This window comes from Leguminivora glycinivorella, chromosome Z (genome assembly GCF_023078275.1).
Source record: "Leguminivora glycinivorella isolate SPB_JAAS2020 chromosome Z, LegGlyc_1.1, whole genome shotgun sequence".
NCBI lineage: Eukaryota > Metazoa > Arthropoda > Insecta > Lepidoptera > Tortricidae > Leguminivora > Leguminivora glycinivorella.
The window spans coordinates 27,517,689-27,529,103 of NC_062998.1; the positions used below are offsets into that span (position 1 = coordinate 27,517,689).

The following is an 11,415-nucleotide window of genomic DNA, read 5'->3' on the forward strand; positions in this document are numbered from 1 at the left end:
AATACAGATCAACAACAGAGAATTATTTACACACATAACATCACAAATGGTAAGTAAGTACACATAGTTGCCATGAATATGGTCCCGACTCAGCATGGTGTTAGCCTGGGTGGCCAACGCTGATCTTCCGTCAGGGCCATAACGAATGATACCACGGAAAGTATACACATTACAAAGGAAAATAAAATTTAGAATACGTTAACAAAATGCAACAATATAAATAAATAAACATTTTTAAAACATTAAAATCTATAATAAAATCGGAAAAACGGAACGTTGACAAAATTTTTAGTCGTGAACGCAACCAAATCTGACGTCAGCGATTAGCGCCATCTATACAATATAGCGGGAATTACATTTGACGCTTTTAGCTGATGGAGCAGTAATTAATAACAAGACATGGCCGCAGTTCACGTTTTCTGAACCTTAAAACGAAGAATATTACATACAAACAACAGTCAAATCTACGTGAATAACTACAATAAGTATAAGAGGGCGTTTGCGGAAGGGATAAAAAGCGATGGTAAGTAGCAGCGTTTTAAATGCAGCTCGTCTCGAGTTTGAGGCATTCCTCATTCAGTTGATGTTGAAGCATGAATTCAAGATAAAAGAGCGTTCTATTTTGCCTGGTTAAACGCTCGTTTACATAGAACCTGCTCGGGGCACCCGGCAGGCCGAAGTCCGATGTGTCAGCCCCTCGACGCACGCGGGCAGCACGCAGCATATCGGCGCGCGGCCCGCGCCTGGCCAGCCGCACGACGAGCGGGCGCGGGCGCACGTTAGCAGCAGCGCCGCCCTCCGCCGCGCCACCTAGCGGGCTCGGAGCGTCAACTGAGTTTGCCTGATGACGGCGCGCTCCCATGCGTTCAGCGAATACTATGTCCCGCTCATCGAGACCCACACCAAGCTTCGTCGCCACCAGGCAGACCAGATGAGATGTGAACTCGTTGGGTTGCTCCGGGATGCCCGTAATTTCGACGTCACCAAGGAGAAGGTCCCGCTCTCGGTCGCAGAGTTCCTGTTTTAGACTGGCGACCGTCGCTGCTAACTCGCTATCGACGGTGACTGCTGGCTGCGCCTCCGCCCGCTCCTCCAATCGCTTGACCCTCTCCTCGATGACGCCCAGACGACTACTGAAAAGCCGGTTGAGCTCCTCCACCTCGCGGCGCAGGCCCGCAACCTGATCGTGCACGGAGCCAAAATCCGCGCGAAGCAATCGCAGCTCCTCAGCGACATCGAACTGCTGCACATCACCATCATCTGTGGCGATGCTGGGCTTTATCGGCGTGTTATCCGAGTTGTCACGCTTCGCCGCCTTACACGCCGGACATGCCCAGGTGGCAGGTACCCGAGCATTTATGCCCATGCCCACTCATGCTTTATGGTAAGTAAGGCCGCAGCCGCATTTAGCATTGCCTGTCGTCGCAATGGGTTTGCCGCAAGCCGCTGCGCAGTTAACCATTGTGCTCGCTCGGTTTAGTTTGTTGTCAGCAAAGAAGTTCCTACGGCTGCCGATAGATGGCGCTGTTATCAATGTCGGTTCGTATTGAAATATAATGCTTTTATTGTAATTAGGTTTATAATGTTTACTTATTATATAGCCTTATATAGTTTGTAATTTTGTTTATTGAAAGAAGAAAAAAACCCACTTAAGACTTCACTATCAGCTGTTCTATTATTTATCTACTTCTACCCACCACACGCAGAATGTCACACAGTGATAGGCACAAATAAATATGCTATTAAAACGCACTATCACAAGCACACGGCGGGCTGCGCACACTCACACCACCGTACAGCACACCGATGCACACTTCTGCAGCTACGGGTGCAGGTAACTGGTAAGGTATTTGTTTGTATCGTAATTAAGTAGCGCGAGCGTAACAGTTTGCGATACCGTCCGTGACGTCACTCATTTATGTTTAACCTTCGTACCTTGATACCCTTGCAACGCTCAAGATTCCACTTTTTGAACCTCTCGCTACACTCGCGGTTCAATATTGGAATCTTTCGCTTGCTCAGGTATCAATATTGGCACGTGCGGTTAAACAACTACTTTGCCCCCTTGTAAAACAAATAACTATTGTTTATGTACGGCACGTTTATTCCTCTAAGTAAAATTTCTAATTATCTTCTATCTCTAAAATACTGTAATCATCATCGTCGTCGACGGTACTTCGATGGGAGCTCCGTTAGCGCATAAAGCCGAGCATACACCACAGACACTGGAGCAGCCACTTCCTGTTTTTCGGCCGCGTCGCACCCCACACCCAGTCTATCATCGGCAAAATATGGTTTTCAGAATAGAGTCAGGTGCCGCGGGGTCGTTTGTTGTCACTGGCTTTGGAGATGCTATCGTCTCGTCTGGGTGGCTAGCCGAATGGCACAATCGCTCACGAAACGCTCACGAAACGAAGCGCTAGTGGATGTCTATCTCTATCGCGCTTGCGTATTGGCGCGACAGAGCCAGCGGCGTATCGCTTTCGTTTGGCGTCGGAGAAATGCCATTCGGCTACGGGGCCTGGCCCATCCCCATTCAGTAGGTGATAGGAGGTTGTCAAGCCATTGTTGTACCTACCTGTAAATAAGTAAAAAGATCGATGTACCTAAGTATTTAAGTCAAATAGAGATTATAGTATTGTGAAAAAAACTCTAAAAGTGTTTGACAACTTGTATGATTAAAGATAGCTGCAGGTATACTCTGAACGAGTACAGTAAAGACGCCACGAGTACTTTTTGACTCAGTTAAACACCGTTGCATACCTACAATACTTTGTCTACGACCATGCACTTACTTTTTAATAGTTTTCTAGAATAACTTTCGTAAAATTCGCACTGTTTCCTGTATTTTGACTTGTCGGCCTCCCCTCTGTTTCTGCACTCACCCTGTCGCTCGCACTCCCCCGCGCCGCCGCCAGCCCCCGACTGGCGCCCCGCGCCCCCGAATATCCATTAAAGGCTTCCTAACAATGCTTTAAGAGCTATATCGTATGCGTGGGTACGCGGGGCGCCGGCTCCTGGCTGGCATCTTTTATGTAGGGTTTTAACGATCTATGCACGACACTGTAAATGACGAATAACAGTACGGGAGTAGAAAAAAACCATTAATCATTCAAATCGGTCTATTGGAGATCAAATTAGACGACTTTGTATATAGAATTTTCGATTTGAGGCTGACTACTGGTGCCTTCACCCTATTGAAGTAAACCTTAATAATATTTAACCCTTGACATGCTACGTTTGAAACTGTTTGAGAATAGTCGTTCTTAACCATGCAGCCGTGGCACGCGGGGTACGCACGCCGGCGGCGGGCGAGAACAACCGCTTTCAAACATCTCTGGAAGCCTCTGTATCGACATCCTCAAGTGAAAATTCGAAAAGGATCCATCTGCTGGATTGCTCTGCTGCATTCTGCTCCATCGAGCAGGCAGCGTTTTTATACAAAAAAAATCGGTGTGCGCAATAGAGCAAAGCGATAATTCATTCCATGGTAATTACTGCTACTTCCTATACCTACCTACTTATACACCGTGCGTTTTTGTTTTCCGTTAAATTCGACACGTCGTAAAGTTCATTATCATGAACTACCCGGTATATCACTTTTAGTTAAATTCGAAAAATAAAAACATTTTTTAATAAATAAGTGTGTGAAACCCTTAATAATAACATCAAAGTGAATGTCACGTTATCTGAGGGCACATGTGATACATACAATAAATTAACTCTCAAATAGTCCTTACACCCTGGCGGGTGTTGCCTCTGCGTGCGTCCCATGATACGGGTAAGGGCAACACCCGTTCGGTGTACCCCTTACATTTCATTAAAGTGTCAAAAGGGCCTCTACTCGTTGGCTTCGGCCCCGCGCACGCCTCCCAAAGGTCCGTAACACCATTGTTCCGTGATGGGAAAGACATACAATAACACTAGGACTTGGAAGTGGATGCGGTTACGGACTCGTACCTCGAGCTGCAGTGACTAGGACCATATTTAGGCCCTGTTTGTGAGAATGCGTCAAGAATATACAAAAAATGTTGTAAACATGGTTAAGTGCAACGTCACTAGAGAACTAGTCACTAGTGTCATTGTACTGCTCTTGGGAATAACCAACAGAGTGGAGGTGTGCGCCGACCGGCGTGGCGTACGCCGCAGGTCATTTTTGCCACGCCGACGCCGCCGGTCATTCCATTTGATAGCATTATTAAGAAATGTAAAAAAATGTACAATTTCTACGATTCCTGATTACCGGAACCTGAAAAAGATGCTGATGAAGAGCAACGGCGATTGTTAATGGAGGTGGAAGAAGCTGCAGATGTTGTTGAGTATGACGAACTTAATCCGATAGATGAGTCCGAGTCTGAACTGTCTGAAGAGGTGATAACCAAAGAACAGCATGTTTCATCTCTTAAAACTGCAACACCGACGCGATGGCATAGTGTAGTTATTATGCTAGAGAGTACATATATATCACCAAGCAAATAGAAACCCCATTCATAAATTGCTTAGAAAGCTAAATAAAACTGAACTAAAAATAGAAGATTATGAATGGAAACTGATCGGCGATTTAATTAAATTATTAAACAATTTTAAAGATGCTGTGAACATCATGAGTGCGCCAAACTCGACAATAATTTACGTTGCCCTTGTGTTTAGGTGTGAGCTAGGAGCTAGAAGACATTCTCAACCAGACTAATGATGACGAGTGCCTTCTAATGATTTGCATGAAGAGAAATATGTTGATCAAGCTGGGTCATCGATTTCCCAAAGACAAAGTCCTTATCGCAGCAGCGTTGATGGATTGTAGATTTCAAAGACTTCGTACAGTAGATACAAATCCTGAAAAGCACGGGGAGACCAGGGTAACGTTTCTTCCCAAAGGAACATATATGTGGGATCGGAACGTAAGGTGACGGCGTGAACGGAACTAACGATACTAGATGGCATTTCCGACTACGAACCCAATAAAGCTACTTTATACGGGGCAACGACTTATCCTGTCCTTAAAGAAAAGTTGCTTTTGTATGAAAAGATGAAGACTAAGACGAAGAAGGAAGATACAAAGGATGTTAAACCTAGTAAGATAGAAAAGGAAACAAGTTCGGCATCAACATTGTCATATCGGAAGCGGTGCTACAAATGTGGTGAAGAAGATCATTTGGCGGTATCATGTACTAAAGGACTGAAGTGTTTTTTTGCAATGATTATGGACATATAAGCAGCGAATGTCCTTCGAAGACCAAGGAGCACGACGGCAGCGCTGGTGGCGCAGATCCGTCGGTAAAGCAGTCTCGCACCAACGGCGCGGGTGATAAGGCGGAGGCGAGACAACAAGCGGCTCCGTCGGTAAAGCAGTCTGCGGCGACGGATATTCGTCGACAGTCGGCCATGTTTGGGTTACTGGCCAATGAGGAGACAGCTGTCAACATGACGGAAAACAGTTGCCGGCACGATGTAAACATTGCAACAAAATACGATAATGTCGATGATATGAAGACGAAAACTACTAAAAAGAAGCCTTTACAGTTTATCAGTTTACGGTCCATTTTATCACGCGTCAACGTAGTATAAATGATAAATTTATCGTAATTTTATACAATTTTGATTGATTTAACATCTTATCCACTTACCCACGTGACAGCAGTTAAACCATTGACTTGCATACCATGGTCGATGGATAATAATATGTCATTTGTCGAAATTTTTCCTTATACTAAGTTGATAAGTGGAATGATAAATGATATAATTTGATAAATTATACCGTTTTATATAATTTATCACATTTATGTCGTTTTATCTAGTTTGACAGCGTCAGACAAGAATTGTTGTATAATTTGATATACCGGGTGCCCGACAATTAATGGACAACCTTTTAACCACCAAGAGAGCACCTTATACTGGTCCAGAAAATCGACATTAGTAAGAGTCACCCGGTTTTCCAGATTTTCACACTTTTTAAAATTTTAGGTAGTATTAAAATTTTAAAAAGTGTGAAAACCTTGAAAACCCACACAACCCACGTCAGTCGAAGATGAATCATTTGGCGACGGCACTAACGAGTGTGAATCGAAAGAAGACTTCAGAACGAGTGGATTATAGATTCGGGAGCGTCAGGGCATATGAGTATCAGGAAGGACTTCATGGATAAGTTTGTGAACTTTGACAAAAAGGTAGAAGTGAGCTGTGCGAGTGGAGGCAAGGTTTTTGGAGAAGGTTTTGGTAGAGGATGCTTCACTTGATATTAGCATAAATAATGTGATTTATGTACCAGATTTATCTTCAAATTTACTTAGCGTGAGCAATATGGTCAATACAAAAAATAAATTAGTTATTTTTAATAAAGAAGGTTGCCAAATTTACAATGCTGATGAGTGTACCATAAAAGGCAAACCCCGTGTGACTGGTGAGCGAAGAAGAAGAAGTCCTGCGAAGATTTAATATGGAGAACTGTAAACCAGTCAACATACCAGGAGTTCCAGGACAACGTTTTGAGAAACCACAAGAGCCATACACACCTGATAAGAGTATACCCTACAGAGAACTAATAGGATCACTGATGTATATAGCTGTGTGTACCAGACCTGACATAGCCCACTCAGTCAACTTTATGAGCCAGTTTTGCAACTGTTTTCAAGAAGTTCACTGGACTGCTGCAAAAAGAATTTTGAGGTATCTGAAAGGTACAAAAGGCATGGCGCTCAAGTACTCCAAGGAGACAGACGGATGCATAAAAGGATTTGCTGATGCAGACCACGGAGGAAACCTTGTTTATAGGTCATATTCCGGTAATATTTTCAAGATAGCAGTTTTATAGATTAATAATTTTTTTGTGTTTGTGTGTACATTAAGTATATTTATTAAAGTATTTTCAGTATGTCTAGTGTTTTTCAGTGAGTGCACAGGTTCCTTTATCAATGGGCCGGGGAGGTGCTCTTTGTCTCCGCATTTCTTGATTGACTTCTTGTAATCACGTGATAATATATAGATAGGTGTACACCTTTTGCCGGTGCCGGTGTGTAATAAAGTAGATTAGTCTCCATTATAAAAAAAACAAGTATAAACAAATATTTTTAGCAAATATAATTTTACTTGAATTTTACAGACACACTTCTGTCAATGTTTTTTTTTCTGTGCCATACTTATTTAAGAGGGCATTCAACGAAAACGTCGTAATAATGTAAAATTGATAGTTTTAGTCGGCAAAATGCTACACTTTCCGTCATCTAAAAGACTTATTAAGTTCAGGATTCGATTAGGACATCTTCTTAACTTACATGTTGTGAGACTGGATTTTTAAAAACTAACTCACTTAATTAATTATGATTTTTTTTCTGGTGCATGTTTAGGAAAACCCGCGAAAAGTGCTGACTTAGTCCGTCTAATTTGTAAAATTTGGATAGTTTTGAATGCTTCAAGTGGTAAATTTGTATTATGTATATCCTGTACTACAATCTTTTGAGACTACTTAATAAGGCTTTAGAATAGAGTAAATGAGGATATGATGAATCCAATTTGTTTCAGAAATCACCTCAGATTAAGTGTCAATTTCTTCGAAAACTTACGTGTTTTTGAAGTAGTTTTAATATAAAAATAATCTGCAACGCTTACTTAAACAGATTTTATGCAAAAGTTTTCTATTAATTGCAATTTAATATTTTTGACGATTTTTTAAAAATGCCTCCTTATTACCGGTTACGCGCGCTTGCGATGTCAGTACCGCGGCAGAGCTTGTAGAGGCAGGACGTATGTTAGTCCGCTCCGCACGCGGCTCGACGATCGCGAAGTTATTTTGTCATTGTGTGCGGCACCCGCCGTGTCCAAAACCGCACTTGTGTGCGTGTTTGGCTGTACTGTTGCATGTATACTGCGACCGAAAACTTTGATCCTTGGGTTGACGACTTTGGTAACTAACTAATTAACTTGACTAATATTTTTAGTAAGTATTATTTATTATTGAATATCATTTTAGGTTACTGACTCGTCTCAACAAAATCTTTGACAATAGATGGTACTCAGGATCTGATGATGAAGTCAGATGGTAGTCATGAGCTCTCATCAACCAGGTCTTGAAACCATTTCGTGTTTGGGCTCGTTTGATTTGCCTCAACAAGATCTTTGACAAGAGGTGATGATACCCAGGATCTGATGATGAAGCCGGAAGGTAGTCATGAGTTCTCATCAACCAGGTCTTGAAACCATTTCGTGTTTGGGCTCGTTTGATTTGCCTCAACAAGATCTTTGACAAGAGGTGATGGTACCCAGGATCTGATGATGAAGCCGGAAGGTAGTCAACAGAATTCATCAACCAGGTCTTGAAACCATTCCGTGTTTGGGCTCGTTTGGTTCGTCTCAACAAGATCTTTGACAAGAGATGGTACCCAGGATCTGATGATGAAGCTGGAAGGTAGTCAAGAGAATTCATCAACCAGGTCTTGAAACCACTCCGTGTTTGGGCTCGTTTGGTTCGTCTCAACAAGATCTTTGACAAGAGATGATACCCAGGATCTGATGATGAAGCCGGAAGGTAGTCAAGAGTATTCAACAACCAAGTCTTGAAACTCTTCTGTGTTTGGGCTTGTTTGATTCGTCTCAACAAGATCTTTGACAAGAGATGGTACCCAGGATCTGATGATGAAGCTGGAAGGTAGTCAAGAGTATTCCACGACCAGGTCTTGAAACCACTTCTTGTTTGGGTTCGTTTGATTCGTCTCAACAAGATCTTTGACAAGAGATGGTAATCACTCTTTTATTAACCGACTTCAAAAAAGGAGGAGGTTCTCAATTCGACTGAATGTTTTTTTTTTTTTTTGTATGTATGTTACTCGATATCTCCGAGAATCGTGGACCGATTTTCAAAATTTTTTTTTGATCGAACGGGTATAACCCCGAGATGGTCCCATTGGCACCAAGTCGGGGTCTGATGATGGGATCTTGGAGAAATCGAGGGAACTCTTCAAATGTTATAGGCACATGTAATGTTCTTAGTGTATTTTTCAAAGGTACACCCGTATTTACGCCTGATGGTAATAATTTTATGTGGCTGAGCTGATGATGGAAGGTCAACTCCTCAACGGTTAGGAGTTAAAGGATAATTCTTTCACTACTGTACATATATTCGGACTGATACATATAATATCACTAGGAACCACTAAAAATCAACAAATAAATTAACTTTTTAACAAAAAATAAAACCGCCTTCTAATAAAAAAAAGCGTGTTACAAAACACGGAGAAACTGAAAAAGCCAAAAATAATAAACCTTCGAATTCAGATTTCTTATCGGATTGCAATAATCTAAATATCCAAATTATAAACAAATCAATTATTTTTGGAGTCGGGGCCAGCCTGCGTATGGTTGGGTGGGGCAAACAGGAAATAGCAAGGCGCACGAACAGGTCTTGTACCGACTACAAAAATAATTGATTTGTTTATAATTTGGATGTTTAGATTATTGCAATCCGATAAGAATTCTGTGGTAATTTTTGTAAAATAACCAGGCTGTTTTTATCTGAATTCGAAGGTTTATTTTTTATTTTTCGAGATTTTTAGTTTCTCCGTGTTTTGTAACACGCTTTTTTTGAAGGCGATTCCGGACTCTGGCGCATCCACTGTCTCAGTGTGTCAACAGTCAACTAAAGCAAGTAGGCGTAGCGTAGAGTTGTATTTCCTTACAAAAAACTAATACATAGATGTGGACCTTCCTGTGCTCCATGCAATTAAAACAACATAATATTTAAAAACCGGCCGAGAGCGCCGCTCGGGTCTTCCGTAGTTTTCCATATTTTTAAAAAACTACAGAACCTATCAAGTTCAAAACAGTTTTCCTAGAAAGTTTATAAAGTTCTACTTTTGTGATTTTTAAATATTTTTTAAATATATTGTTAAAAAGTTAGAGGGGGAAGGGGGACACTTTTTTTTCCTTTAGGAGCGATTATTCCCGAAAATATTAATATTATCAAAAAAACGATTTCAGTAATTAATTTTTAAATACCTATCCAGCAATAAATCACACGTTAGGGTTGAAATGAAAAAAAAAATCACGCCCTACTTTACGTGTAGGGGGTGGGTACCCTAATAAAACATTGTTTCCACTTTTTATTTTTGCACTTTGTCGGCGTGACTGATATACATATTGGTACCAAATTTCAGCTCTCTAGTTCTAACGGTCACTGAGATTATCCGCGGACGGACGGACGGACGGAGGGACAGACAGACAGACATGGCGAAACTATAAGGGTTCCTAGTTGACTACGAAACCCTAAAAACACATTTTAAATATAAAAAAAACTACTTAAAATTAAAGAAAACCGATCTTAGTTCCATTATATATATGTACCTAGAAAACATCATCATCTTCCTTGCGTTATCCCGGCATTTGCCACGGCTCATGGGAGCCTGCGGTCCGCTTTGACAACTAATCCCAAGATTTGGCGTAGGCACTAGTTTTTACGAAAGCGACTGCCATCAGACCTTTCAACCCAAAGGGTAAACTAGACCTTATTGGAATTAGTCCGGTTTCCTCACGATGTTTTCCTTCACCGAAAAGAACCTAGAAAACATATATCATATGCAAAATGAAATAAAACTAAGAAAACGGATTATATTCATTATACGCGAAATAATCTGATTCCATAAATTTATTTCATGAGTAACTATCGCGGTGACAGAAGACAATATTATATACACAATTTATTATATTATAAAAGGTTTTTTAAATTATTTCTTCCAAGGCTACACACGTTTTAATAGAAAAAACTGTGATAACTTTAATAATTAAACTAAAAGGTCAAGTATTTATGCACGAAATCATGTATGCAAATATGTAATTTATATGGCGGTGTTTTTACGCAAGTATCAATAATGGTTAGTCCGCAACGCTACTGACGGCGTGGCGGTACCGACCATGAATGCTATCCCTTTCGCTCTAGCCGCACGTAAGGTTGGTTCGAAGAGGATCGCACGCTATGTCTGTACCGCAGGCTACAATCGTTATGCTTCTGGTTATAGTGTGCGTCTGGCCAGCGCCGCCGGCGTCGAAATTCGAGCAAGCAGATTTTTTGAAAGCGCTCTTAAGAATGTGCCGGTAGGTTCCCACGACACCACGCCTTGAACGACATCATCCGTCGGGCCTTAATATCTGCTAATATCCCCTCGATGCTGGAACCGCCAGGCCTCAGCCGATCGGATGGCAAAAGGCCCGACGGCTTGACACTGGTGCCGTGGGAAAAAGGCAAATACTTACTTTGAGACGCGACGTGTGTAAGCACTTTTGCCCCCTCGCACCTCGCATGTACCATCTGGACGGCGGGCGCAGCCGCCGAGTTAGTAGCCCTACAAAAGCGGCAAAAGTACTCGGCGCTCACCAACTACCTGTTCACCCCGGTAGCGGTAGAGACGTCGGGTTGCTGGTGCGTGGAGGCAA

General features: G+C 41.9%; 1 protein-coding gene across 1 annotated transcript; it reads right to left on the bottom strand.

Moving 5' to 3' along the window:
* Positions 1 to 538: 538 nt before the first annotated feature.
* On the bottom strand, positions 539 to 1,901 carry LOC125240443. Its single transcript, XM_048148337.1, has 2 exons — positions 1,698 to 1,901; positions 539 to 1,602 (listed from the first exon to the last, which is right to left on the bottom strand). The coding sequence occupies exon 2, from the start codon at positions 1,364 to 1,366 to the stop codon at positions 539 to 541; it is 828 nt and encodes a 275-aa protein (XP_048004294.1). The 5' UTR covers positions 1,367 to 1,602; positions 1,698 to 1,901.
* Between the last annotated feature and the right edge of the window lie 9,514 nt (positions 1,902 to 11,415).

Coding starts and splice junctions, on each gene's coding strand:
- LOC125240443 (XM_048148337.1), bottom strand. CDS start 1,366: ATGGGCATAAATGCTCGGGTACCTGCCACCTGGGCATGTCCGGCGTGT.